This window comes from Lepidochelys olivacea (genome assembly GCF_965140295.1).
Source record: "Lepidochelys olivacea isolate rLepOli2 genome assembly, chromosome: 24".
NCBI classification, from domain to species: Eukaryota; Metazoa; Chordata; order Testudines; family Cheloniidae; genus Lepidochelys; species Lepidochelys olivacea.
The window spans coordinates 473,372-500,655 of NC_140434.1; the positions used below are offsets into that span (position 1 = coordinate 473,372).

General features: G+C 59.2%; 2 protein-coding genes and 1 pseudogene across 7 annotated transcripts; all 3 read left to right on the forward strand.

Moving 5' to 3' along the window:
• Positions 1-2,605: 2,605 nt before the first annotated feature.
• Positions 2,606-4,764, forward strand: LOC311512303 (complexin-3-like; annotated as a pseudogene). The gene is made up of 3 exons (XR_014714631.1): positions 2,606-2,762; positions 3,082-3,169; positions 3,553-4,764. The product of XR_014714631.1 is annotated as a complexin-3-like (transcript).
• Positions 4,765-5,065: 301 nt separating this feature from the next.
• SCAMP3 (secretory carrier membrane protein 3) lies at positions 5,066-12,814 on the forward strand. Its single transcript, XM_084613655.1, has 9 exons — positions 5,066-5,218; positions 6,190-6,267; positions 8,067-8,210; positions 8,381-8,504; positions 8,673-8,801; positions 9,158-9,317; positions 9,842-9,943; positions 10,168-10,285; positions 10,571-12,814. Exons 1-9 carry the CDS (start codon positions 5,156-5,158, stop codon positions 10,715-10,717), a joined length of 1,065 nt encoding a protein of 354 aa, XP_084469781.1. The 5' UTR covers positions 5,066-5,155; the 3' UTR covers positions 10,718-12,814.
• A 954-nt stretch (positions 12,815-13,768) lies between these two features.
• ENTREP3 (endosomal transmembrane epsin interactor 3) lies at positions 13,769-25,350 on the forward strand. 5 transcript variants are annotated; one of them, XM_084613770.1, is made up of 13 exons: positions 13,769-14,530; positions 15,346-15,639; positions 16,598-16,654; positions 16,923-17,033; positions 17,503-17,634; positions 17,967-18,074; positions 18,457-18,617; positions 18,965-19,064; positions 19,655-19,739; positions 20,050-20,640; positions 21,057-21,125; positions 21,707-21,969; positions 23,807-25,350. In XM_084613770.1, the coding sequence occupies exons 2-13, from the start codon at positions 15,421-15,423 to the stop codon at positions 23,978-23,980; spliced, it is 2,070 nt and encodes a 689-aa protein (XP_084469896.1). In that variant the 5' UTR covers positions 13,769-14,530; positions 15,346-15,420; the 3' UTR covers positions 23,981-25,350. The 5 variants fall into 5 exon arrangements, with proteins under 5 accessions (XP_084469896.1, XP_084469899.1, XP_084469897.1 ...); XM_084613773.1 differs by having other exon boundaries at positions 15,474-15,639; XM_084613771.1 differs by having other exon boundaries at positions 13,769-14,472.
• Positions 25,351-27,284: the final 1,934 nt, after the last annotated feature.

Consider the following 27,284-nt stretch of genomic DNA (forward strand, 5'->3'; position numbering starts at 1 on the left):
TGGCTGAGCAGCACTGTTGATCACATTGCAGTGACACAGTGAGCATCCAGGATTGAGCACAGGAAAGCCTGACACCACTGTGCCGGTCGTCAGTGTCCAGCTGAGGGCAAGCAGGAGCTGGATCTGAGTGAGTAACCTGTCCCCTGTACCCAGCTTAGGTCTGGGAGAGAATCCCCATTTCCAGCCTGACCACCAGCCCTCAGCCTCCCGGGTAGCATCACAGCTAACTCCCTTTGCAGCTTGAGAGAGAAAGGACCAGAGTTCTGCTCTGGACATTATGCACTAAGCTACCAAGCCCTGTGCTATCAGTCTGGCAACCTGGAGGTTAGGTGGGGAGTGGCTGCATTTGGGCCACACAGTCCTTATAGCTCCTCTCTTGCTCTCCTAGAGGATGGATGATAATCTGTGGCCACAAGGCAGGTGCAACTGCTGCCCAGGTACTGAATTCCTGGACCTGTGTCTGGCTCGGCATGCATGCCCTTTGTGCCCCATACAGCTGGCTCCCAGGATGCTGAGCAATCCCCTTGGCATATCAGGGCAGTTTAGTCACTCCACTTGCTGCTGTGTGTCTCCAGGTGATGTCTGAATGTGAAATGTTAGTGGAACCAGCTGCACTGAGGGTCCCTGTATCCTGATCTGAGCTGGCCAGGAGGTGCAAAGCCTCTGGAATTTGCCTATCTGTCCGTCTCTGTCATGCCAGAGATTCCCCCCAGACCAGCTTGGGACTGGGACATCCCTACAAATAGGGAGAATCCCTCCCCATTCCCTACATGGATTCATAGATTCCAAGACCAGAAGGAACCAATGTGATCATCTAGTCTAACCTCCTGAATAACACAGGCTGGAGAAATGCCCTCAAATAATTCCTAGAGCAGCTCTTTTCAAAAAAATCCAATCTTGATTTAAAAATTCAGTGATGGAAAATCTATCATGACTTGTTAAATTGTTCCAGTGGTTAATTACCCTCACGGTCAAACATTTACACCTCATTTCCAGTCTGAATTTGTCTAACTTCTACTTCCAGCCATTGGATCGTGTTATACCTTTCTCAGCAAGACTGAGGAATCCATTATCAAATATTTGTTCCGCATGTAGATACAACTGTAATCAAGTTGCCCCTTAACTTTCTTAGGCTAAACAGAATGAGCTCTTTAAGTCTATCACTATGTCATGTTTTCTAATCCTTATTCTTATGGCTCTTCTCTGAGCCCTCTCCAATTTATCAACATCCTTCTTGAATTGTGGGCACCAGAATTGGACACAGTATTCCATCAGCAGTCGCACCAATGCCAAAGAGAAGTTATTTTACCTCTCTCTTCCAACTTGAGAGTCCTCTGTTTATGTATCCCAGGCTTGCATTAGGTCTTTTGGCCACGGTGTCACATTAGGATTTCAAGTTCAACTAATTATCCCCCGGAACCCCCATGTTTTTTCAGAGTCACTGCTTTCCAGGATAGAGTTTTCCAATCTGTAAGTATAGACTAAGTTTTTTACTAGATGTATACATTTACATTTATCCGTATTAAAACACATACTGTTCGCACCCTGTTTACCAAGCAATCCAGATGGCTCTGAATCACTTGTACTTAAGCTACTGTTAATTAATTAATTCCTCTATTTGTTAGGACAAGATCTAATAAAGAATTCCTCCATATTGACTGCAACACTTTTTGAGATAGGAAATTATAGATAATATTTACAAATTTCAAGTTTGTTTTAGTATTGCCAGCATGAGATCTCCAGCATATTTCACTCAAATTTAAGTCCCCCATGATCCGTTTTTTTCCCTACACATCCTAGGAAGGTACATAAGGAGATGGTCATCCTGTTCTCTGGAATTGAGTGGTCTGTAGCAGACATCAACTAATACCCAATGTTGTGCTTTATCTGTTAGGACACTGAGCCATAAACATTCAAGATAATTTTCTTCTGAGTTATCAGAGAATCAGAAACAGGCAGTGCAATTTTTGGCATAGAGTGCCACTCTCTCTCTCCGTTTGCCCACTTGATCCTTCCTAAATAGTTTACAACCATTGATTTTAACATTCCAATCACACAAATGCAAATCATAAATGCAATTCCAATTATATCATTTGTTACCCAGGCTTCTAGGCAACTGTATAGGCAATTTAAGAATTTCCTCTCCCCATGTCCTTAGCTTCCTTGATTAATGTTGTTCTCAACATCTCGATTTCGTGCTGAGTGCTCATATCTTCCTTCTTTTTACCCTCCCCTTTTACTATTAGTTTACACCCTGCTTGAGGTGTCTGCCCAGCCTGTCCTTGAGGGGATTGGTACCCCTTCTGCCGAGGCGAAGGCCATCCAAACTATACATTGCCCTCTCCCCAGAAAAGGTGGACCAATGTTCCACGAAACTAAAATCCTTTACTCCATGCTACTTACTTAGCCTGCAATTCACTTCCAGAATCTTCTGCTTCCTGTTTTCCTTTGCTCGTGAGATAGGAACAATCTCAGAGAAAATTGCTGGATGATGTTCTTCCTTTTCAGCACGGGAGGACTGTCTCTGCACCTTTCACAGCACTGACTGCTGCTGTCCTTGCTGCCTCTGCTCCAGCCTCTCTGCTCACCTCTTCTCTCCAACTCGCACCTATGGAATCTGTGGTGAAGTCTGCTTTCAGGGCCCCAGTGAAACAGCTGCAGTGCTGCATCTCTGCTGACTTCCCCGAGGATAAGGACTGCCAAGCGTTGGTAGGCTGCGTAAAGAGTCCAGCAGAACAGAACCAGAGGATCCAGGGCAAGAAGTAAGAGCAAATGCCCACCTCACCATACCCAGCTCAAAGAGATGTTTTAGGTCCTGCTTGGATCTGATGGGGGTCCCCCCACATGTTGAGGGAACCCCTTTAATGACAGGCCTGTCTGTATATCGTTATCTTCTGAGGGAGATGTCCCTGGGTGAGCACAGAGCATGGCCCAGACTCAGAGGGCTGCATAGGATGGTCAGTCCATGAGACAGTGTAGCTCTCTGTCCCAAGGTTCCTCCACCCCAGTGAAACCCATTATACCTACTACCCTGTTCCGATTGGGAGAAGCAGCTTGTTGACATAGTTCTTTCTAACTCAGAAGCAAATGGGACGTGGACTATGCTCAGAGAAAGGCTGAGCGTGCAGCCATCAGAACCCACATCAGAGAGAAGTACCAGCTTCCCAAGGTAAGGGGGAGCCAATTCAACAGGGCTGGGGAAGAGGAGACGTAGCTCCTCAGGGAAGCTTAGAGTTGGAGTCTGATTTTGCCTGCTGGGTTGCATCCATTGGTCAGGTTCTAGCCCATATGCTGCTGGGCAGACCCTGCTCCCAGCTCTGGGGCTGCTCACTTGCCCATGGACTGCAGATAACTGCAAAATGCCCTACTTAATTTAGGAAGAGGAAAAACCTGTTTATATGGTAAGGCTGTGATGCTTCCTTAGGATCAAGTGACCTGTGATCCTGGATGGACAGTTGTGTTAGGGCAGGGCCCTGCTCATGGTACCGGCTGGGTGGCTCTACTTATGACTCCTCACACTTAACATCTTTCTCCTTTCCGTTTCCTCCTCAGAACAAGGTGGATAAGCAGCAGCTGGAGGCCATGGGGGGGAAGGTGAAAATGCTGCAGGCCCATGTGGCTGTGGTGAGGCCTCAGGGCACCCCTGACTCTGACTCATGCATCTCTGGCCTCAGCGCTATGGATCTCAGCTCCCTGAAAAAAACAAGAGAGCACGATGCCGTCCCTGTGGCTGGGGCTGCGCTGTCCTATCATGTGAACAAACCAGCAGCTGGGGCCCAATAGCCCAGTTTCTCTGCTCTGCTCCCTGCCCCTGTGGCTGTAAGAATTGCTGTTCTCACCCTCTTGGGATAACTATGGGTTGGTGGAGTTCAGGTGGGAGCTGGGTTGCTCCTCTGATGCAACCCTTGCTTCTATTCCATGAACCATCTCTTCCTTACTGTATGTTTTTGGAATCACTAGTGTGGAAGTGGGATCACTCTGGAAGTTGCAGGGTAAAGCCCTGAACTTCTTACTGCTTTGGCTCCTCTGAAAGGATTCACGAGCTTGTACCAACCATGGTGAATTACAAGATACGGCACTTTGTGTTTGCACACACTCGTGAGCAGGGATTCTTGGGGCGTATTCAGGTCACTTGCACCAGGGCTGAACATTTTATAGCCCCTTTGTAGCTGTGTAAGATTTCAGCCTGCAGGCCAGGGGCTTGTGCTGGGTGCTTTCAGGAGGCAAGGCAAATCGCTGAGTCACACAATGCCTAATGAATCTGAGTCCAAGGCCCTGGTGTGCTCACCTAGGCTGGCTTGTGGGAACCACCCACCCTGGGGCAGCCAGGAAAGGGCGAAAGGCCGAGCACCAGTCCTGCCCTTAGTCCGTCGGCCACTGGAAGTTTACTCTGAGGTTACGTTCCTTGCTCTCCCGCTGCTGTAAATTCCTCTGGACCGCTCTGAATTAAGCGCACGCGCCTTCCCTTCGCAAATCCAGTGTCGTTTCCTGGCCCCCTCTTCAGGCTGTTGCTCGGCCTAGGGGGCCCAGCGGCCCCGGCCGGACCGAGCCCCGCGCTGGGGGAAGCCCTCCAAGGCCCCCTCCCGTAACGATGGGTCTGGGCTGGCCAGGCGCGGACTGGGCCCAGGCTGGGCGGCTTGACGGGCTGGGGCGCTGGCTGAAGCTGCCCCGGCCCTGCTCCGCGCCGGCCGCGACCGGCTGGGGGCAGGCGGGGCCCGGCTCACTGAGGGGGAAGGAAGACAAAATGGCACCGGCCGCCTGTCCTCCCCGCGGCCGGGTGTGTCACCCTGGAAACTACAGCTCCCAGCGTGCCTTGCGGACCAGGCGGGCCCGTGTGTCCCAGCATGCACAGAGACCCAGGATGACGGCGCCCTGGAGACGTTCCGGTCAGGCCGCGCGAGCTCAGGGGCTGGAGAAACTCCACATCCCAGCATGCAGCGCGGCGCTGGGAGGCTCCAGCCCTGCGCATGCGCACACGCAGCCGCCGCGCGTGATTATGCCTCACAGCCCTCTGGTGCGGGGCTCCCGCCCCGCAACGTGGGCAGCGCTGGTGACGTAGGTGGGCGGGCAGCCAATAAGCGTCGGTCGGGCAGGGGCCACGGACGCCGCCGAGTCGGACGGGGCCGGGGTCGCGGTCGCGCGGCCGGAGCCCGGCATGGCCCAGCACGGGGCGGGTGGCGCGGGGAACCCCTTCGGGGAGCCCGACAACCCCTTCCAGGTGCGCGGCGCGGGCTTGGGCCGGGGGGGCCGCAGGCTGGCCCCGGCCTGGCTGTGGCGGGGGCGGCAGCCGCGGGGCTTTCCTCCGGCAGCGCTTCCTGTCCCAATCTACGTCATCGGGCCCCGGGGGCAGCTTCCCGGGTCCGCCCTGAGCCCCGGGGAGCGGGCAGGCTCCCCGCAGCGGGCCGGGCCGGGCGGTGGCTCCCGGCCCCGGGGGCTGGACGCGCCGGAGAAGGACTTGCCCGGGTTCGCGGGGCGGGAGGCCGCACGGCCCGGTTCCCGGTGCGCCCCGGCCCTGAGGTTGCCCCCGCTGCCCCCGCTCCGGCGCCCCGCAAGAGAGCGGGCGTCGGCCGTCTCGGGCCGCTGCGCTGTCTTCCTGCCTCCTGCCAGCAAAGCCCTTGGCGGCCGGTCGAGCCCTCCTGGGAATTCTGCTTCCGCGGCCGTCTGGGGAGCCCGTCTGGGGAGCCCGTCTGGCGCTGGGTGCCGTCCCCCCGTTTGTCTCCTGAAAACACTAGCTGAGCGAATTGTACCTCTCGTTCAGCCCTTCTGACTCCCGGACGGTCCCTTAGTGGGGTCCTGGGAGACCTGCCCCATGTGCTCGGTTGTGGGGTTTGCTCCCTCCTGCATGGGGGTGCCGTCGGACCAGCACTGCCCGCGCTGGCCTGAGCAGTTCTGTCTGTGCCCCAGTTCCTGGCTTCCGGAGCGTCCCCTTGGCTTGACTGCAGAGTAACAGCCGTGTTAGCCTGAGTAAACTTATGAGCAGCGCTGGCTGCAAGGGGCTGCGGAGAGCTGTAGGCGAGAGAGTGCCCTCCACATAGGGAGCGGCACGGCCTACAGGACGACGCTGCCCTGAGTCTTGGGAGCGGGATGGCGTCTGTGGGAGCTGGGTGGGTTGCCGCAGGGCCTGGGGCATAGCGGGTGAATGGGAGCGCTGTTTGGTCATGGTGACTGCAAATTCATGCTCCGTTTCAGGATCCTGCTGTGGTGCAGCACAAGCCCAGCACGGAGTATGCAACGCTGGATGTGTACAACCCCTTTGATAACCGAGGGGTAAGGAAGCTTCTGGGCGCCCAGGGCAGTGCATTGGGGAGGAGCCTGCACTGGCCACAGGGTTCTAGTCCTCTGCATTGTTCTGGCTGTCCGTGGACATGCTCATTTTCTCCTGGGTTACATCCCAGACACCAGTCTGTGGCCTGTCCCTCTCAGCTGGGGCTTGTTTGGCACCTGGCCAGCTCATGTGGGTTTCTTGGGAACAGGGGGCTCTGGGGGCTCTTACTTTGGTGGGAGGATAGTGTTGGGTTTCTCACACTTACTGTGAGCTGAGTCCTCCTGCTCCCTACAGAGTCTCATGCTGGGCTGGTTCGGTACATATGCATGGAGAAGGATCTTGTGTGTGGGTTAACTGCTGATAGAGCAGCAGTCTCTGATGCCCAGCTGTCATGCTGGCAGGCCAGATGCCAGCTCATGTTAAGGCCCCTAGCTCTCAAGTGAACACTGACAGATGCACAGCTGGAAACCCATCTGGCCCACCTGTGTGTTAGCACTGTTAAAATCTTACATTTACAAGAATGTTTTGTGTTTAGACTTTATGGAATAGTTGTAAGTTGCTGCATGTATTAATATCGCTTAGAACATCTGTATCCCATGTTTTGAAGTGGTATTAAGTATCTCATCCTCTATAATTGTGTAAGTCAGGGGTTCTCAAACTGGGAGTCCGGACCCCTCAGGGGGTCGTGAGGTTATTACATGGGGGGGGTCACAAGCTGTCATCCTCCACCCCAAACCCCACTTTGCTTCCAGCATTTATAATGGTGCTAAATATATAAAAAAGCATTTTTAATTCATAAAGGGGGTCGCACTCAGAGGCTGGCTGTGTGAAAGGGGTCACCAGTACAAAAGTTTGAGAACCACTGGTGTAAGTCATCGAACAGGAAAGGAGCATTAATTAATGTAAAATGGTGGCTTCCTACAGAAGGTGTTAGGTCCTTCCCTCCAAAAAGGTCCACTGAAACATAAAAGAACAAATACTTTAATTGCATTCTACACACACCCCTGCTCATGAAGTGGAGACTTGCATGGGAACTCATCTCATCACCTTGAACTCTTGGGGGGGAACACATAAAAATCTCTAACAAGAAACTGTCTCACTATGCTGCTTGGACTTTGAGAGGGCAAGATTTCTAAGCATAAGCAAAGAATCCCCAGCTGCTTAGCCTGGGCTGACCCTAAAGGATGCACAGAGCTTGCATATTACAGCAGCGTCTACCTACCACCTTTTGGAACCTAAGACCCTATCTCATTTGTGTGTGTATCCTTGTAAATAACTCTCATTTCTATTTTTAACTAATAAACCTTTAGTTAATTATAGGACTGGCTACAAGTGTTGTCTTTAGTGGGAGATCTGAAGTACAGTTGAGCTAGGATAAGTGACTAGTCCTTCAGGGCTGGGATTAACCTGAATATTGTTGTGATTTTTTTGGTGTAAGGGGCCTTCTGTTACAAAGGCAAGCTTGCCTAGGTGGCAAGATAGAGGGAGCAGAGTGCCCAAAGGGACTGTCTGTGACAGTGCTTGAGGAGTTGACACTTGGCTGGTGAAATCTAAGTGTAGAACTGACAGCCAGTTTGGGGTTTCTGCCATGCTTCTTAACAATCTGCCCTGAGGTTGGTGCTCATGAGCCACTCCAGAAAGCTTGACACCAACTCTGGGCATTTGACTGTCAGTAGCTCCTATCTTACACACTCCAGGCCTGTACCGTCTCTTCCCCTGCTCCCTGCCCATTGCCTCCTAGATATAAGCAGAAGACTGTGAGCAGTGTCCATGTCTAATTATTCTCTTATGTCTCCAATAGCCACCCCCTCCCTACCAGCCGCAGCCAGGGGCTCAGCCGACTCCACCAGTCACCAAAGTGCCCCAGCCGCCGGCCTCTGCCATGCAGCCCCACAAGAAGCCAAGCCCCCCAGAGTCCAAAAACTATGGCTCCTATGGAACTCAGGTGATGGGTGCAGGGCAGGGAAGCCAGCACACTGGCAATGGGGTTGGTTGACACCTGTGCTATCTCAGTGGGGACTGGTGGAATTGAGTCACAGTTTGGAGAGGGTTGGGAGCAGCTGGTTTCTGGAACCCGTGAGCTGAGTTGTCCCCCCTTCTCTCCCTCTCTGTTAGGAGTCAACAGCAGCAGCTGCCACAGCTGAGCTGCTCAAGCGGCAGGAGGAGCTCAACCGGAAGGCGGAGGAGCTGGACAGGCGGGAGCGGGAGCTGCAGAACGCAGCTTTGGGCAATGCTGCAAGTAAGTGCTAGAGCCACTCCTGGGGGGAAGGTCAGCAGCCCAGGCTCCCTGGCCCAGTGCAGCTGGGAAATGACCTCTGCCCGGGCAAGGGGAACGTGGACTTCCCCTCCTCCGGGGAACTGCTGCATGGTCCCACTCTGGCCTCATGCTTTCTGCTTTGCTTGACAGTCAGACAAAACAACTGGCCTCCGCTGCCCTCCTTCTGCCCCGTAAAGCCCTGCTTCTACCAGGACATCCCTGTGGAGATCCCCACGGAGTTCCAGAAAACTGTCTCCTCCATGTACTACCTCTGGATGGGTGAGCATCTGGAGAAGGGCGCCAGGGTGCAGATCCCCAAGTATGAGGAGGGGGTTTGGAGGGGTGTGATTATCCCTGCATGTTGGGGGGTGGGGATGAAAGAGATCCTGCTGGGAGGGGGCAGGGGGAGGCACAGGCTTCGCAATATTCAGAGGGATGGGGCCCGGGACTGTGAATACCCTACGTATGGGAGTGGTCCAGGAGGTGTACTCACATGCCCCCTTAAGAGCAGCAGGATTCCTGACTCCCAGTGCTGGGACCAAAGCGGGTGGATCTTGTTGCTGTGGGCGGGGGTGACACACAGAGGGTTAGGGCTCTGCTGCCCCAGGGGTTTCCTAACCTGCTGTTTCTCTTAGCCAGCACCGTGACTCTCTTCCTGAACTTCTTGGCCTCCCTGGCCTGGTTCTGCGTGGATACCACAGCTGGTTCGGGCTTTGGCCTCTCTATCCTCTGGGTTCTCCTCTTCACACCCTGCTCCTTCCTGTGTTGGTACAGGCCAATGTACAAAGCTTTCCGGTGCGTCCCTGCTGGGAGTTCTGGGGCTGGCAAATCAATAGAGCCTCTGATTCTTGGGCAGCTCCATTCATTTACCAGGGCACCACAGATGTCCTGTAGCTGCAGTCGGTCTGCCTGGCTGTAGGCCTTGGTGACACCTCAGATCTTCCGTGGCTTCCCAAGGGCTTCTGAGCTGTAGACCCTGCAGCTAAACTCCTACGGGAGAAAGGGGTAATGATCTGAGTGTACCAGATCTCCGCGCTCCCCCATTAGCATTGGCCCCTGCCCTGGAGGAGGTGACTCGAGCGGCCCCGTATTGTGTCTGCCTTGGGGAATTAGGGAGGAGCACCCCCCCCCCGAGAGTCAAGTGCCCAAGTTGTGGGTGACTGAACTGTGCGCTTCCTGGGGGGGTAAAGCAACAGGCCTGGCTGAACCTCCTGGGTCTGGCTGTTGCTTCTCAGGCCTGTGTTCACTGGCCCTGCTGGAGGAGGGAGGGGGAGGGAGATTCTAACTAACCCGGCCTCTCTCTCTGTCCCCCCCCTCAGGAGTGACAGCTCGTTCAACTTCTTTGTGTTCTTTTTCATCTTCTTCGTCCAGGACATTGTATACGTGCTACAGGCCATTGGCATCCCAGGCTCGGGATTCAGGTAGGGGCCGTGGACGGGCCCTTGGGGCCGCCTGGTGCTAGGCTCAGGGGAGCTGGCTCTCCTTTCTCTGGCCTTGCCCTGTGTTGCTTATGCAGAGGCCCTATTGTGCCGGCTAGTCCATCCCAGCAGGAGTGGTTGTTGGGCAAGGTTGCTGGGTGCTCCTGTCCTGGTGGGGAGGGGCTGGGAGTCTGTGCGCGTGGGCAGCCCACTCTCTCTCATTGCAGCGGCTGGATAGCGAGTCTGACTGTGCTGAGGAAAAACCAGGCTGCTGCTGTGATCATGATCCTGGTGGCCGTGTTCTTCACAGTGGTGGCCGTGCTGGGGATCATCATGCTGAAGAGGGTGAGTACCAAGTGGGGCCTCAGCCTTCTAGCAGGATCCCAGCCAGTGCTTTCCTGCCCCTGTGGTGCAGAGAGTTGGCTTCAAGCACATGCTGGAGTCCTGTGGGTCCTGCTGGGCTCTTCAGGGCTTGGCTAAGCCTGCCCTGATTCTGGGGGATCGCACTCTAGCTAGGGTGCCCCCTCTCCTCCACTGTGTGGCCCCCTCAGAGTCTGTAGTAGTGCTGGGGTCCCAGTTTGGGTGCTGGGCCCAAGTACAGCATCCCTTGACCCTGGCCTTTTCTTCTAGATCCACTCCATGTACCGCCGGACAGGTGCCAGTTTCCAGAAGGCACAGGAGGAGTTTGCTGCAGGTGTCTTCTCAAACCAGGCGGTGCGCACAGCAGCAGCCAATGTCGCGACGGGGGCAGCGGGCAGTGCCTTCCGGGCGCAGTAGGGGCAGGCCAAGCCCCTGGCCCCATCACTCTCACATGGGCTATTTTTAAAGAAAAGGAAATCAAGTTGCACTTTTCATTGGGTCCCTTTGTGTCTGCCTCAGCCAGTCAGAGGCTGCCTCATCCCAGCTTGGAAGCACAGATGCCCAAATACTCTGCTGCTCTAACCTCCTCCCTCTTGGATGGGTGCTGCTCAGGTTTGTGCCATCCCTGTGGACAGAGGGTGTGGGGGAAGATGGGGTTTCCCTTGCGCTCAGGAAGGGGCTCTTTCCCGTTTCAGTTCAGCTGCTTGGGTGGGGTGGGAATTGTGCATGTTGCATTTCCTGGCTCTTCCTGGCCACAGCTGCACTGTTGGCCTGAGATCCCCAGACCCCTCCTGACCCATGGAATTGCTTCCTGCTTAACCCAGAGAGCCTGCTGCTTCTGTGCAGAGGGGGCTGACTTGTGTCTTAACTTCAGCCTCCCCTCTGTCCATTCAGGGGTAAGGCCATGAGGGCGGAGCTGGCTCTGGGCCAGGCATAGGTGGAGGTTTCTCACTGTACTGCCTTTGAAGTGGGACCTCCTTATCTGTCAAGGACACTTCCTCCAGTGACGACTGCTGCTGTGACCTCCCCATGGGGGTGGGGCTGGCTTGCTGGTTGGCTGTTGGCCCAGTGTGATAGTGAGGTGAGAATGGGGAGCAGCTTTGGGGCTGCTACCCAGCACATGTTGCGTGCAGTGAAGGGTAACTTTGATGCCAAGGAAATAACCTGGGCCTGGGTCCCCTGCCCTGCAGCTGCCCACCCAGTGCTGTGGCTACAGCCTTTGGCCAGCACTTGCCTTGGGGCCCTATGGTGAACTCCTTCCTTGCATGATTAACAGGTGAGATGCCTGAGCTACTGCTCTGGGTGTTGAGGCTCCTTGTGCCTCTGAGCTGCCTGCCCAGTAGTACCAGTAGGCTGAGCCGAGCCTGGGGATCTAGGGTTACTCTGTCACTGGGGAAGTCGCAGAGCAGGTGCCATAGCCCTGGCTTCCCTGTCCCCCCTTGTGGGGGAGACGCTATGGACCTTGCACACCCTGGCTTAGCCGATGTAGCATGATCATTCTTTGTGTGATTTATCAGTGTCCCTGGGCATCAGCCCCAGGGATACCCCAAATCTCTGCTCCATGGTGCCCAGTGCCCTACTCTACTGGCTCTGTGTTCTCTCCCAGCACCCACCTAGTGCCTCCTGCCTCCCCTCCCCCATGCTCCGGGGTCAACAATGTATAGGGTCATTCCTGTCCTGGCAGCACTCTATCACAGGCTGCCCCAGGGAAGCCAAACAGTGGAGAGGGAGGTGGGGGCAGAGCCCACAGCATGTTGGCTTGTGGATGGGACAGGTGTAGCTCTCCCTTCCCACTCTGGGAGCTGGGTTTTGTTGGCTTGAAACAGCTCTAATGTTCTGGCCGCTCCCTAGTGCTATTTCTCCAGGCTGGTGGGGGGGCTGGGTGCAGAGTAGGTTGCACTGTTGGTTTGAATTCTTGCCTTGCCTGGGGCTGAGGATGACCAGTATGGCAGGAGCAATGAGCTTAATCTGCAGTCAGGGAGATTTAGGAAAACCTTTTTAGTGTCTAATCAAACTGGAAGGGTGGTTGAGTTCTTGACTAGGCTCTCAAGGGAGGTGGGGGAATCCCTATCACTAGAGGTTTTTAGGAACAGGTTGGACAAACACCTGTCAGGGGGATCTAGGTTTACTTGGCCCTGCCTCAGGGCAGGGGAGAGATGGACGGGACTTGCCCTCAGGTGGTGTCTTCCAGCACTACATTTGTGATTCCCTGCACTGCAGCAGCCTGCCCTCAGCACTTCCTGGGTTCCCTGGAGTTGTGAGGACAGCTGTAGGAGGGGCAGGGATATGTTTCCTTTTGCTATCCTTCTGTCTCTGGAGTGGTGGGGCTGGGTGCCTAGGGACCTGTGCTGTCAGGGCATGTAAGAGGCAGAGAGCGACTGCTGGCATGGAGACTTTCCACACTACAGGTCACAATTCACCTGCCCCAGAACTGTGGTGCATTTTTTTTTTCTGTGCCAAATGCAAAGCCAGCTTTGATTTTATTTAAAATAAAGTTTAACTCCTTGTTCTCCAGGGCTGTGTGTGTTGTCTGCATGTCTGTCTAGCCTCTCCTGGGCCCAGGCCGGCAGCTAGCTGGGGAGTCATAAGTTTCTATGAGCTGCCCTTTGTGCACCTGAGAGTATCTTCTGGGCAGAGGGTGGGGAAATGGGGGTGGAACCTCCAGGCTATGGGCAAGGTTTGATTGGCCGTGAGGGGTGCTCTGGAAGACCCATCCTGGACCCACCTTCGCAGGAGAGTGCACTGGGAAGGGGGACCTTATCTCCCCTTTGTTGGCAGCCTTCAGCCCATCTCCCTCTGCTGCTCCCTTCTTTGGGTGAAGGCCTATCCCGTGTTACCCCTCGCTGGGGGAGAGCGCCTGCCGTGCACTGTCTGAACAGCCTCCCTGGCCCCTGCTGCCCTGCAGTGCAGGCCGCAGTGCTAGGCGGGGTAGGGGCAGGGCTGCGGTTGCTGGTAGGAAAGCATTTCCATTAGGCCGGGAGCCCCAGGGGAGCTGCTGGCGTTAGGGCTGCAAGTGGGGGGAGGGTTTAATGGCAGAAGTAGCAGATGGTCTCACAGCTCCTTCCTTTCCCTGGCGACCCAGCCCCCATCAGCCTGAAATGCACTGGCCAGCCCTAGCATCTGCCTCCTCCCCCCCCCCCCCCCCCCGAGAGCCCAGGGGCCGCTCCAGCTGCGGGGGGGGCACAGCTGGGGCAGGCCCCACTCCCAGCCAGGGGGTAGGTGCTGGCACAGCTGGGGCAGGCCCCACTCCCAGCCAGGGGGTAGGTGCTGGCACAGCTGGGGCAGGGCCCCCCCCCAGCCCCCGGCGAGGCAGCTGCAGCGGTCCCGCGGGCGCTCGCTAGCTCGAGCGGGGCCCCAGCCGGGTCACGTGGCTCCCAGCTGGGCGCCCCTGGCGCGCCCGGCCCCGCCCTCCCCGAGACTACAACTCCCAAGGTGCAGCGCGGGGGGCGTGTCCCCTGGCCCCGCCCCGCCCCGGGCTGAGCGTCCCGGGGCGGCGCGCGGCGGAGCTGCCCTGCGGCGGAGACACCCCGACTCCGCCCGGCGCCCGCCGCAGCTCGGGGCGAGGCCAGAAGCGGGCTCCAGCTCCCGCCGCGCCCCGCAGCCTCGCCGGGACCCGGGCCCCGCCTCGCCGCAGCCTCGGGGGCCGCTCGGGGCCGGCCTGGGCAGCGCCCTGGGCCCAGGCTGCGGGGCAGAGCCGTCCCCGTCCCCCCAGCCCGCGCCCGCTGCCAGCCCCGCGCCCGAGAGCCTGGCGCGGTCCGGCCAAGCTGAGCCCGCCCGGGGCTGCCTCCCGCTCGGGCTTCGGGTGGATTCTCTCCGTTCGTTCGTCTCCGGGACCCCCGGAGTTTTGTCTGCCTGGCGCCTGAGCATCCCGCCTGCCGGAGACGGGTCGCTGCGGGAATCGCCGCGGGGCAAGCGGCCTGTCCCGCCCTGCGAGCCGCCCGGGACTAGGGGCGCCGTGTGGCCGGCGGTGACCGGGAGTCTCGAACCCCTCACTCGGCTGCACCCCAGGCTTTTATGGATAACGTTTAATTGACTCCACGCTCAGATCTGCCTGGCAGGATTCCTGCTTGTTGGGCTTCCCCCTTCCCCCCACCTCTTTTGTTCGGCTGCTGCAGAGGTGTCAGCCTAAGGGCGTTTGCGGGATGGAAACCCCATCCCAGCCTTCAAGTCAAGTGAGCCCCAGTCCCTAGGTCTGAGGGAGTGGGGATGGTAGCAGGGCAAGGCTGTCTGGTGAGTGTGGAGCCGGAGCTCGCAGCTGGGGAACGCTGGTCTGTTCTTAGTCTGTTCTAGGTAGCGGAAGCTGGGAGCACGTGAATGCTGCCTGAGAACCCCGCACTGGGAGAGGGGTGAACGGCTCTTTCCTCACCCAGTGCTCCCCAGCCGGTCTGTGACCCTCACGTCAAACTCCCTGGGGAGAGTTGGATTTGAGTATGCTCCTAAACCCAATTGGGAAGGTGGATGAGACTTCTTTCCCATCGAGCCTGGCTGCTCCGGTTTCAGAGGCCTGGCCTGGAGAGGGCCGTTCCTATCATGTCTCTGTGTCTTTATGGAGCAAAACATTCACCTGCAGATCTGCCCCTGGGTGCCTCTAGCCTTAGCTCCGTGCAGTCCTTGGAGCCGCTTTCAGGGATGGCGGAAGGCAGTGGGACACTCAGCTCCTGGGAAGCTGTTCCGTGTCTGGTGAGGCGTATTGAGCTGGGTGTTCCCCCCAGGGCAGGATGCTGAGACCGAGGGATCCCAGGGCAGCTTGTTCTGTGACTGAGAAGAGGTGGCTCTAGACTGGCCTTGCAAAGCACTTGGGGCTGGTACAGCGAACCCCAAACTCAGAGAGCAGGGTCCCCAATCCTGCCTGACCTAGAATCCCCCTCCCAGCTCCAGGGTGGATGGGGCAGCACATGGCCAGCTCAAAGCAGTAGGGACAGAGAGAGCAGAACAAAAACTGAACAGATAGCCAGAAAAGCAAGCATCACTTGGTCTGGTCCTGGCTGCTGTTCTGGGCAGGCCAGCCAGCCCCGCGTCCTGACTGTTGCTTCCTTTGGCATCAGTTCCGTTAACTGCACCAGGCTTCCCCTGCACCACCTGGGCCAGGACTACGTCTTTTCCTGACCTGGAAACGAGTCATGCCATCTCCCAGTGACTCCAGCCATTCCCTGACTGGCCGCTCCTCCCGCAGCCTCACCCATCTCCGAGTGCAGAGGACCTGGCTGCAGATCCTGCTGGTGCTGGGCTTCATTCAGGTCATCCTGGGTATCCTCGTCATCACCTTCAGCCTTGTGGCAGCTACCATCACGCCCTCCACCAAGGTCCGGCACTCCTGCCCCTCCTGGGCCGGCTTCTTGGTGAGTCTCCTGGTTCTCACAGACAAGGAGCTGCCGTCCCCAGGGAAAGTGGGGAGTCCCTAGGCAGCTCCAAGGTGCTGGACCAGGCCTTGGGTGGCCAATTGTGTGTGCTGCTGGCCTTTCCGGGAGCTGGTTGGGGACTTGGGTGGGAGCCAGCTGCTGTGTGGTTGGGGGAAAGGGTCGGGGGGAACTCCTCCCTTCTGGCTTTTGTTGGCTAGGAGAATTTCCAGAATAACTCTCAGCAATGCATTCCCCCCCATGCCCCTCCCGCCCTTCTTGGTCCAAGGCACCAAGACTGGTTAGTGACAGGGCTGGGAATTTGGCCTAGGGGCAAATTCCCCTGAACTGGCTTCCTGTTGAACTTCCTCCAGGCCAGCTCCTACTCCCCCATCTCCCAGGCCATCAGCCCTAGCCCTCCCTCGCCCGGGGAGAGGGTGTGCAACAGACCTTAATGCCCCCTTACAGCTCCAGGGATTCAGGATGGTCCCTGGTTTACCAATGGGGCTGCAGGCCTACGGGAGCTGGGAGAGGCCCTCAGCAGCTCCTGGATCCCTGCCCTGTGTTTCAGACACTTGACACCCCCCCTCTCCCCAGCTCACCTTGGACCCACCTCTCCTGCCTGCTCCATCAGCACAGACCCCTGCTGGGGGATGCCTGACTACGGTCTTGCTGGCTGGCTCAGAGCTGCCTGCAGGCCCTGGGCTCTCCAGAGTGCCCTGAATCAGCACTTTCCTCAAGCTGTCTCAGCTCCCTTGGCCTCTGGTTCCTGCCTGTTGGCCTTGCTGCCGCCGCCCGGGATGGGCCCCACTCCCGAGGCTAGGCCTTGGCCCCAATCCCTCTGGGACCAGCTTTGTGGGCTGCAGGGCTCGGAGGAGGGTTCGTGGCCTGTGGGGGTCTCAGGCCTCCTGCCCCTCCTCTCTCCTTCCCACTGTAATTCCTGTTCTTCTGTCCCACCTAGTTGGCGCTGTCCGGGCTCATCGGCATCGTCTCCTGGAAACGTCCCTTCACCCTGGTGGTAGGTGTCTCCTGTGTGTGGGCTGTGGGTGTCCTCACTGACCCAGGCTAGGGCCCAGCCCCTCACCCAGCTTCTGTCATGGGCCACCACAGGCACCTGCTTCTCCCCCGCCCTGCACCAGGACGGGAAGGGCAGAGTGAAAAGGCAATCTCTTGTGCACGCATGTGTGTATCACGTGTGCTGGCTTCTAATATGCATGCTGGCCTGTTGCCTCTCACTTCCCCGACATGCCTGCCCAGCTCATGGCCTCTGTCTGTCCTGGCTGCAGATCACCTTCTTCACGCTGCTTTCCGTGCTGGGTGTCATGCTGAGCCTCGCCGGCTCCATCCTCTCCTGCCAGAACGCTCAGCTGGTGAAGTCCTTGGAGGCCTGCACAAGGGTAAGGCCCGGCCCAGCCCTTCGAGGGACTCTGCCTCCTGGGGCTGGGTGACAGCCCCTCTGAGAAGTGGGCACGCCTGGGGAGGTTGCACGTCAATGCCTGTGGATAAGCGGAGTGGGCTTAGCCTCTGTGCCTGGGGCAGGGCAGTGGGCCCATGGGAGGGAGGGGCTAGTATCCCAGCTGCTCGAACGGAGGCTAGGCTGGGACAGTTCTTGGGGCTGGTTCTTGTGGAAGGGACCTACTGGCTGGGTCTCCCTGGGACCTACTGGCAGGGCAGATGGTGCAGTTGCAGGATTCCTTGTGTCTGGGCCCAGGGGGCTTGGCTATCCCTTACTCTTAGGATTGTCCTGGAGCCTCCAGGAATTGAAGATTAATCTTAATTAAAGATTATGCCATGTGACAAAACCTTCAGGAATACATCCAACCAAAATTGGCAACCCTACTCACTCTGGGTCTCTCCTCCCTTCAGGAGAAAGACTCCTGTGTCTGCTGCCAGGCCCGCTCCGAGTACCCGTCCATGGGCCCCGCCTGCAGCAGGCAGGGCGAGATACTGACCATGTTCCCCAACCCTGACTGCTGGAGCGTCCGCATGGCTCTGAAGGTAACTGGGCCAGCTGCACTGGGCAGGTGGGGAGGCTTGCTCTCTGCAGGGGTTCTCTGTGGGAGAGACGGGGGGCCTTGGAGCCTGACCGGGGCTCTCTCCACTGGGGTGGGGGGTGCTGGTGTCTGGGGGGCTGGCTGTGTCTGGGGGGCGGTCCTTTCTATGCTCTCTGCATAATGGGGTAGCTTGGTGTCTGGGGGGGCTCCCTATGCTCTTTGCACTGGGATGGGGGGCTCGGTGTCTGGCGGGTGCTCTCTATGCTTTCTGCACAGAGCCTGTGCACGCTCTGAGCAGCATCTCTGGGGCTCATTCCCATCTCCCCTGCATCCCAGGATCTTCTATTCAGTGTTTGTGGCCTGACCATCTTCTCCACCATTGTCTGCACACTCTCCGCTGTCACGTGCTGCATCCAGATCTTCTCCCTGGACATTATCCATGCGGTGAGTCCTGGCCCGGCCTGCGGCTCCTCTCCCAGAGGATTCCCGCTCCACAGGAACCTGGGGTCGGAGGGTCAGGCCCTGGGGATGCTGGAGAGAACCTGGAGGGGACTGGATCCTGCCCTCAAATCTCCTTGCACCCAGGGGGTCCCCTGCCCATGGTCCCCATGCTTTGCCTGTTCCTCAGGGACACAAGCAGGAGCTCCTTGGCATTTGCAGTGGTGCAATATGCAGGGACGGGGACTGTTGGGCACTGGAGCTGTTCCCTGGTACCTCTCTGGGTGAGTAGGGCCAACAGCAGGGGAAAGGGATGTGTCCCATCCCCCACCTAGGCACCTGGCCCGGGGTGCTGACAGGCTCCCCTCTCACTCCCCTCTCCCTGCAGCTGGCCCCTCAGCGCTCCAGTTCGGTGACCCTGGAGTGTACGTCGCCCCCAGACCCCTTCCTGCAGAACATGATGGACTTCGAGGAGTTTGTGCCCCCGGTGCCGCCGCCCCCGTACTATCCGCCGGAGTACACCTGCAGCTCTGAGACAGACGCCCAGAGGTACAAACACACTGGAGGAGAGTGCAGTGCCGGGGGGGAGGGCAGTGGGGTGGGCTCTGGGGCAGGGGGGAAGCCCATTGCTGAGTTGTGCGTGCGGGGACCTCAGGGACACACAGGATCAGCAAGAAAACAGGGCGGGGAGGGAGTGAGGGGAGAGCCTGAGGTGGGACTGGGGGACACCCAGCTGGGGTTGGGGGCAGAGGTAGGGAGGGGGAGGCCAGGGCAGGGCTTGTGGGGGACCCAGGGGTTGCTCTGGGCAGGTTTCAGCCTGGACCCCACTAGGCTGCTTCTATGGGAGGTTTGGCGCCCCATTGTGGCTGATGCCCCTTTCCTGTGTGGACCCACAGCATCACCTATAACGGTTCCATGGACAGCCCTGTGCCTCTCTACCCCACCGACTTCCCCCCATCCTACGAGACTGTCATGGGACTCCGGGCAGGCAGCCAGGTAAGGAGCCCAGGGGCTCTCGGCTTGGCCAGGCCCGGAGCTGGGCGGTTGTTCAGAGAGGTGGGCCTGGCAAGGAGCAGGCGGTGCCTGGCCCAGTCCTTTCACCAGAGGCTCAGGGTACCCCCGGTAAAACCACAGAGTGACGCGTGAGGGAGAAGCTGGGCTGGGTGAGGGGATGGAGGAGCTGTAATGGACTCCAGGCGGGCCCAGGGGGTGAGCAGCACATCCTTGCTGCTGTCTCCTCAGCCTATCACTGACGGCACTGTGGTGGTAGAGGGACGGGGGGAGGTAGCGGTTTACCCCACCTGCCCTGTCTCTGTAACATCGAGGGGCCAACCCAGCTACAGCACACTGCATACACTGTGCTAAATCTACCAGAGCGACTCCAGCCCCAGCCTCTCCCAGCAGGAGGTGCTGTAGGGGCTCAGGGCAGGAGCCCCAGCTGTGCGGGAGCTCCCGGCTATGTCAGTGCCAGCAAGGGGTGTTGTGGGCTTGGCGGGCAGGAGCCCTGGCTGGGGGGAGAGCTTAGCATGCAGCCTCTCCCTGCCCGCACGCCCTGCGTATGGTTCTGTGATGTGCCCACCCTGCAGGCCACACTGTTCGATTCGCAGCTCACGGATCCGTCACATGGCTGCACCTGTGACCACGTCCCCTCCATGGTGCTCAGCGGGGAAGGTAACAGGGCCCTTGGCAGCAGCTGGGGGCAGGGCCCAGGGAGGAGGGAGCAGCCTGTGTCCAACTCTGCCCATGACTGGGCTGGCGATGGGGGCTGGGCAAAGTCCTGGTGAGCACCATATGGGTGCCTGTGGGCTGGGTGGGAGGACAGTGGCATGTGCCCAGTAGGGGTGGAGCTGGGAGTCCCGTGCCTGTGAGCTGGTCCCCCAGCAGGGCTGGGATAGGTGCTCCCAAGACAGGTACCCTGGGAATGTGCTCCGATCCCTCCCAGAGAGCCCTGTGCATCCCGCCTTGCCTGCGTGCCTTGCAGTGTCCATGGACAGCGGCTCCCTGGTCATGTCCGAGATCATCGACGTCCCCGGAGACAGCAGTCCCTCAGAGGACTCCTGCCTGCTGGAGCTGCAGGGCTCCATGCGCTCGGTGGACTACGTCCTCTTCCGCTCCATCCAGCGCAGCCGCGCGGACTACTGCCTGAGCGTGGACTGCATGCAGTGCGGCCACCACCCCCGCAGCCCCACGCTGGGCCTGCAGGGCCCCTTCGAGGATATACCCCGGCCCCGGGTGCGGGGGGAGCGCTCTTACTCCTGCTCCACCCCTGGCCCCAGTTACGAGAGGCTCTTGGAGACAGGCGGGGCCGTGACCCACAGCTGCAATCGTCTGGAAGGGCTGGCTCGCTGCGCTGGGCCTTGCTTCCCTGAGGTGCGACTCAAGGGCAAGAGCTCGCTGCCAGAGCACCAGGGCATCAGCTACACCAGCTCCCTGTATCCGGAGCACGGTCACCGCCACCATCAGCGACGCAACAGTGAGACATCCTGCCGGCTGGCCCCCGCCCGGGGCCTGAGCCGACGGCCGCTCATGCGGTCGCACAGCGACCCCGGCATTGCTGTTGCCAGTGATCCTGGTAGGTCGGAATGGCCAGGGGGAGCCGGGCTGGCGTTGGTGCCCATGTCAGTCTGTTCTCACTAATGCACTTGGGGGTGGGGGGTGGACCATTCACGCTCCTCCAGGGGTGTTCCAGGGGTTGCTGGTCAGTGGTCACTGATCGGTTGGGTGGGTGCAGTTTGCAGGCACCGAGTGGAATTGGTGCACGATGGATATGCAGCTCCTGTCAGGGGACTTGTGCCGGCCTGGCAGTGGGTGCGCACGCATGGCCCCTGCAGGGGCTGGGGTGTGCGCGATGGCATGCCCATGCACACTGCTTCCTTGAGGGAACGGGTGCGTGCAACTGATGGGTTGATGCATGGTCATGTGATGGGATCTGGGGCAGGAGGAGGGCAGAGCCTGAGTATCTACCCCTTGCCTTCTTTCTCCTTCCAGCCGACTTCCGGGATCTGCTTTATACCAAAGCGCTGGAGGATGATGCATCCAACTCTTCTGCAGACACAGGTCAGGGCAGAGTCAGGTTCAGGATGAGTGTCTGACACGCGACCTGGGGGATGGGCTGGAAATCACTGGGGGGCTGATGAGTGACCCCTTTACTTGGGAGTGCCTGGCAGCGTGCTGTAGTGGGATCGGCAGTCTTTGGCATGCCGCCCATCAGGGAAAGCCGCTGGTGGGCCGGGCTGGCTTGTTTACCTACAGTACAGTGTCCGCAGGTTTGGCCAGCACGTTCCTTGGTCTGCACCGCTTTCCGCAGGCCCCATTGGCCTGGGATGGGGCACCGTGGCCAGTGGGAGCTGCAATCAGCCGAATTTGCGGATGCCGCAAGTAAACAAAGCGGCCCGGCCAGCCTATGGCTTTCCCTGACAGGCCATGTGCCAAAGGTTGCTGATCCCTGCCCTAGAGCATCCCCTGCTGGGAGAGGCTGGCTCGATAGGGAGGCCCTTCACCCCCCCCCCCCCCCCAGAGTGCATAGCAGCCCTAGGCCTCTTGGCCACAGCCTCTGGGGCCCCATGCGGCCTGTGCTTTCTCCCATCCCCACTGCGTTCCCCTGAGGTCGCGGTTCTCACGAGCCAGTCTCCTTACAGGACTGTGCTCTGAAGCCTGCCTACTCCGGCTCTCGCACTGCGACTCACCCCCGCTCCTCCGGGCCGCCTCTGCCAGGAAGAACAAGGTCCCAGTGCCCAAGAAGGTGACACAGCGGCTGTCGAAGGCAGCGACGCGCTCCCTGGGGGATCTGAAGGTTTGTCGTGGTACCCGGGGGCTGGTGGCCAGGTTCCTGCAGAGATCCAAGCGCAGCCTGGTGTCTGGCGTGGAGATGGCTGGGCACAGCTCCCAGGGCCACAAACAGGTAGGGGCTCTATGTTGGCCACGCTCTGCGTGCAGGGCAGCTGAGAAGCGCTGGCAGGCCCCATGCTGCCCATCTCTCTGGGCCTGGGCCTGGATTGTCCCCTACAGGCATTTCCAGGCCCAGTCCTGTCTAGCTCGGCCTCCCCTGCACCTGTCCTACCCTGGGGAGATTGCCTGACTGGGAGCTCCCAGTTTCCTTCTTGCTGGGCGATGGCATCCTGGAGCCACTTGCTGCAGAGTCAGCCTATTAACCCTTCCCAGCCTCTCTCTATGGTTGCCTGGCTGGGTGCCCAGCAGTGAGCTCATGAGAGAGACGTGATCCTCCGTACGTTCTCCCCCAGGCCACACTGGCCCTTGGGCTGCCATAGCCACAGCAAACACCTGCCCACTGCCTTGGCGCTCTCAGCTGCCCCTCCCTTTTCTCTGAGCAGGGTCTCTCGGGGGCTCCCTGCATGCCCTGGGCTTTGGGAGCGTTTGCCCCTTGTTCCACTGGGCTGGAGGAGCTGGGGGCTTGCCTTTTTCTCTCTGTTGGTTCTTGCCTGGGATGGGCCCCCCCATCAGTGAGATGTGTAGGGCCGGGATGTGGCTCTGCACTCTGGAGCTCTGTGTCACTATGGTCCCGGGCCAGGCTGGGAGCAGGGGACTCCTGAGTCCTACAGTGCTCCTGGCTCTGCCACTGACTCACCTCAGTTTAGCCACTTGTAAAAAAGGGCCCATGACCCTTCCCTGCTCCCAGGTTAGTGAAGGTCGGTGAGTGCTGCCTGCATTGCTCCGTGTGGGAGGCTCTGGAAGGACCCAGCCTGCGTTGGGTAACGGTCCCCAGGAACTCTAGGATTTGGCTGGTCTGTAATTGCAGCTTGTTGGCCCAGTACATGCCTTTGCTGCATGTGACCAGCCCTCTTCCCCTGCAGTCTCCTTTCCAGGCCATCCGTGCTGACGTTCCTCCTCCAGCAGCCATCTCCCCAACCTGCAATTAGGCTCCCTTCTCTGATGAAGTCTTTAGGTCACGATCCTGGCATCTGAGCTGAGACTTTAGTGCACTGACCTTCCCCTCCTAGTCCAGGGCGGCTCTGTCCCTTGGATGATGCTAAGTCACAGCTTGCCCCTTTTGGCAGCTTAAAGCTGCCATGCGAGACCTGATGGGCCTGAGCCCAGGAGACTGTTCACTGGTCCTGGAGAGCTCTGTTCCCTCCCTGGCTTCCTGAAGCTGTTCCTCACTTTGTGCACTGGGAACTGCTCTGGGGAGTTCTGAGGCTACTCTGCCTTCCTGGCCGGGACAGCAAACAACACCTCTGCTTGCTGCCTCACCGAGTCACAGGCTGTCACCCGAGGGCTGTCACTCGTGCTGTCACCCGCCAGGGCCAGCTGCCTCCTTGCCCTCAGTCCCTGGCTGTGGCCTCCATCTGCTCAGGGGTGACTGGGGGGGAAGGTGCCTGCTCCCTGGGCTCTCAGGGCTCCTCTATGGGGTGTCCCCACCCCTCCAGTCTGCATCTTGGCACTTGCTGAGGGCTGTTCTGCCTGGCAGGACTTCTCCTGGATGTGCCCTTGTGGCAAGGTTCCTACCCTCACACGGAGCACTCCAGACACCTTCCCCCATCCCCCCGAGCCCTTTGCCCATTACAGCTACTAGCCAGAGGCGCAGTAGCAGGAGAGAAGCCAGGCCATGGGCTCTCCAAACACTGGCCTCTCCCTGGTGCATGAAGCGCAGTGTCCGGGCTGCAGCTCTGGGGCAGTCCTGCTCCAGTTCCAGCCTGGAGAAGGCGAGGGGCAGGTGTTGCACACGCAGCACGCAGTGCCCTGCTGTCCTCACCTCTGCCCTTGTTGCTGTGGCTTGCCAGGTGCCTCGGAGTCTGTGGCAGGCAGCAGAGCACGCGCTGCCTGAGGGGATTCACTTGCAGAGCTGCGGGGACCTGAGCTCCACCTCCTCGCTGCGTCGCCTCCTGTCTGCCCGCCAGCTGGAGTGCAGCCGTCCGCGCAGCCTCAATGGGGTCTACAAGGAGAGCATCCTCTGAGGGAAGCCGCCACCTTGCCCTCCGCCTTGCCTCTCATACCCCAGCCCAGCTGGGAGTCTCCACCAGCATCAGGCTCTCTCTGCCTGGGGTCCACAGCAAGAACTTTCCCTTGGGTGCTGGGGAAGGGCCACGGGCTGGCTCATTCCCAGCAGACATTCCTCGCTGCTAGGTGACAGTGGGAGAAAGCACAAGCTGAGGACCCACACAGACCGCCAAGGGCAGAGCACTGTGGCCTGGTTCGGTGGGTCTCTGCTCAGGACTCTGGGAAGGAGGAAGTGCTGCAGTCTGCACACTGCAGTGGAAACTGGTGAGCGTGGACACAGCCTGCTTTGTGCCGACAGGCAGTGCGTGCCCCCGTGCTCACTCCGAGGAGCCAGCAAGCTTTGGAGCGTCGCCTGTGGGGGTGACACGGGGTGTTCCTGGGGCCAAGCCCTTGCTGTATATCGGACAGGGCTATTTCAGTGTGCATCCACACAGGCCCTCCTTGTATTAATAACCCAAGAGAAGGGGCGGAGCCTGGTCCCGCTGCCTTCACTGCAGTCTGCTGGTCCAGACGCTAACATGGTTCCCAGGGCGAGGAAGCTGGGCTCAATGTGCACGGTGATGTCCTCCCATGACAGGCCTGGGTCTCGCTTGGCCCCTGCATTCACGGAATGCTCGCTGGCTGGCCAGGTTGCCTCACAGGGCTGTCTGTGTCAGGGAGATTGTAGGCTTGAGCCCAGCTCAGCCCTGCTCTCCTGAGATGCTGTGCAACCCTTTCTAGAGTGGGGGAAGGAGGGGCACGGTAGGCCAGGCTATGCTGGGCTTCCCCACAACTGCCCTTCTCTTCAGGCAGGTCCACAGCCCCCAAGCAGAGGCTGCAGCCCCTTCCCATAGAGACTGACCTTCCCTTTTGTCCCCTTCTCCAGCTCATCCCATCTCCCCAGCCCTTCCCCATCCTGGGCTGGCCTGGGCTGTGGGCCTGGATCTTATGGTGGAACTCTGGCTTGAGAGTGCGGCCATGACCAGTGGAAGGCCTAGGCCCTGGAGAAGGGCTTCAGGAAGCTGGGGTCAATCTGCTCCACAAGGTTTAGGGGCAGAACTAAACCCCTCTGTGCACTAAGTGCCCACCCCCCACCTCCCCAAGCCCTAGCCAGGCTCTTCCCATCCCTGGGCTCTGGCAGCCTCTCCCTCCTCCTCCCCGCCAGCTGATGCCTTTGCTTGTATGCTGCATGTGCGACGCAGCTCTCCCCTCTCTGGGACGGTGGGGGGTGCACTCTTTTTACCTCGGGAAGCATGTTGGGAACTCCTGCAGGGAGTCTCCACTGCAGGCTCTTTAAGCTGCACTGACACTTGTACAAGAAACCAAATAAAGTTATACACCCCCAGGAGCCAGCTTGGGCTGCCTCATGTCCTGCCGGCCTGCAGTGGACCTGCACCAGCTGCCTCCATGCTACAGCTGGGAAGAGCTCTGGCTCAGTCCAGGAGAGTGGGGAAAGGAGCCCTGGGGCTCTTGCTAACCTGTCATGGGAAAGAAGACAAGCCTCTCTTTGGGTCAGTGACAATGGCCCCCTTCAGGCATTGCCTGTGTGGGGCGTATCTGTTCATTGCAGGTGTCTGGGGGGGCGCATCTGTGCATGGAGGCGTGCACGTGTTCACAGGGGGTGAGGGCCGTGCGGATAGAGGCACACGTCTGGTCACAGGGTGAGAGGGCCGTGCGTCTGGACACAGGGTCTGAGGACCGTGCGGCTGGAGGCATATGTCCGAACACAGGGTGAGAGGGCTGTGCGGCTGGAGGTGTGTGCGTTGAGTCAAACACTGGAACAAATGACCTAGGGAGGTTGTGGAATTGTGGTCACTGGAGGTTTTGAAGAACAGGTTAGACAAACCTGTCAGGGCTGGGTTAGATAATACACTCCCGCCTCGGGGCAGGGGACTGGACTAGGTGACTTCTGAAGGTCCTAGCCTGTCCTGCATTCTATGAGCCTGCGCTCTGTAGGTCGATCTGTTTGGTGCACACGTGCATAGGGGGAGGCCAGTCCCTCCCAGCTCCAGCCCCACTCTAGCATTTGGGTGGAGGCTTGAGCTGCCTCTTAGGAGCCTTGTTCCTAGGCTCTGCTTCCCCAGCTGCGAGTGGGCAGGAGCTGCTATCACGAGCCAGCAGAGAGGGTGCTTCCCTCCCTGTGCACCTGAGAGGCCCCCGGGCCTGGGCTACCACCAGCAGCTTCTATGCTCCCTGGGGAAACTTCGCAGCTGAGGAGGGGCAGTGTAGGTTGCTGGGCCAAGCTGTGGGGAAGAGGCATCTGAGAGGAACTGCAGGTGCAGGAAGTGGGCTGAGTGCATGCGCCAGAGAGAATATCCATGTCAGGGGAGTTGGACATGAGGATGGGAGAGTTGGATAGTGAGGGCCATGCCAACTTGAGATGGTATCTGGTCCTGGGGGCGCAGGGGCTGATTTGCTTCAGCTGAAGGTTAGAGGGCAGCTGGTGGAGTTATAAGGAACCTTTACGTAGCTCTCCAGGGTGCACACCGGGACAGGTGCAGACTGGGGCTAGGGCGGGGAACCTGTGCTGTCTCTGATGGCAGCCTGGGGTTGTTTGGCCGAGGGCAACCGAGGCACCTCTCGCTGCCTTTCTAAGGGGATCTCTCAGCTGTAGGGAGGAGCCGCTCCCGGAACTGAGGGTCCTGGGTGTAGGTGAAGAGGCGTTTTGCAGGCAGGGCCCTGCCAGCTCCCCCATCGTACCAACCTCTCCCACCAGTGCCTAGGCCAGCTTGTTAGCACTAACCCGCTGGGGGGACTGGGTGCCAGCACCAAGTGGGGGCGGGGGGGCACGGGCTGCTGGCCTCCCCAATTGCTCCTGGGGCACTGCACTTCCGCAGCCAGCACTGTGGCTCAGCTCCGCAGCCCAGGCTCCATGTCTTCTGTGCCCCGGGGACACGCTCTGCCTTCCCTGCATGCCTGCCCTGCTGCGGGCTGGACAGCAGCAGGGTGCAACGAGCCCCCACGCCCCTGGAACTCGGGTGTGATGGGCTGGCGGAGCCCCCAGGCCAGGCTGTCTGGTCCAGCCCCAGGCTCCCTCCGTGGCCAGGCGATTCTGGCTTGGCCCGGCTTGGCTCAACTCAGCCCACTCTGCGGCTAGGTGATTCTGGCTCGGCTCAGCCCGGCCCCAGGCTCCCTCTGCGGCCAGGCAACGCCGGCTCGGCCCGGCTCAGCTCAGCCCGGCTCGGCCCCAGGCTCCCTTCGCGGCCAGGCAGTTCCGGCTCAGCCCGGCCCGGCTCAGCCTGACTCGGCCCCAGGCTCCCTCCGTGGCCAGGCAGTTCCGGC

Bases quoted from the DNA above. Each gene is read 5' to 3' on its own strand.
- SCAMP3 (XM_084613655.1), top strand. From the start codon at position 5,156: ATGGCCCAGCACGGGGCGGGTGGCGCGGGGAACCCCTTCGGGGAGCCC. The intron at 5,219-6,189 runs GTGCGCGGCGCG...GCTCCGTTTCAG, and splicing joins AGCCCGACAACCCCTTCCAG to GATCCTGCTGTGGTGCAGCA. The intron at 10,286-10,570 runs GTGAGTACCAAG...CTTTTCTTCTAG, and splicing joins GGATCATCATGCTGAAGAGG to ATCCACTCCATGTACCGCCG.
- ENTREP3 (XM_084613769.1), top strand. From the start codon at position 15,421: ATGCCATCTCCCAGTGACTCCAGCCATTCCCTGACTGGCCGCTCCTCC. The intron at 19,740-20,049 runs GTAACAGGGCCC...CGTGCCTTGCAG, and splicing joins CATGGTGCTCAGCGGGGAAG to TGTCCATGGACAGCGGCTCC. The intron at 20,641-21,056 runs GTAGGTCGGAAT...TTCTCCTTCCAG, and splicing joins TGCTGTTGCCAGTGATCCTG to CCGACTTCCGGGATCTGCTT.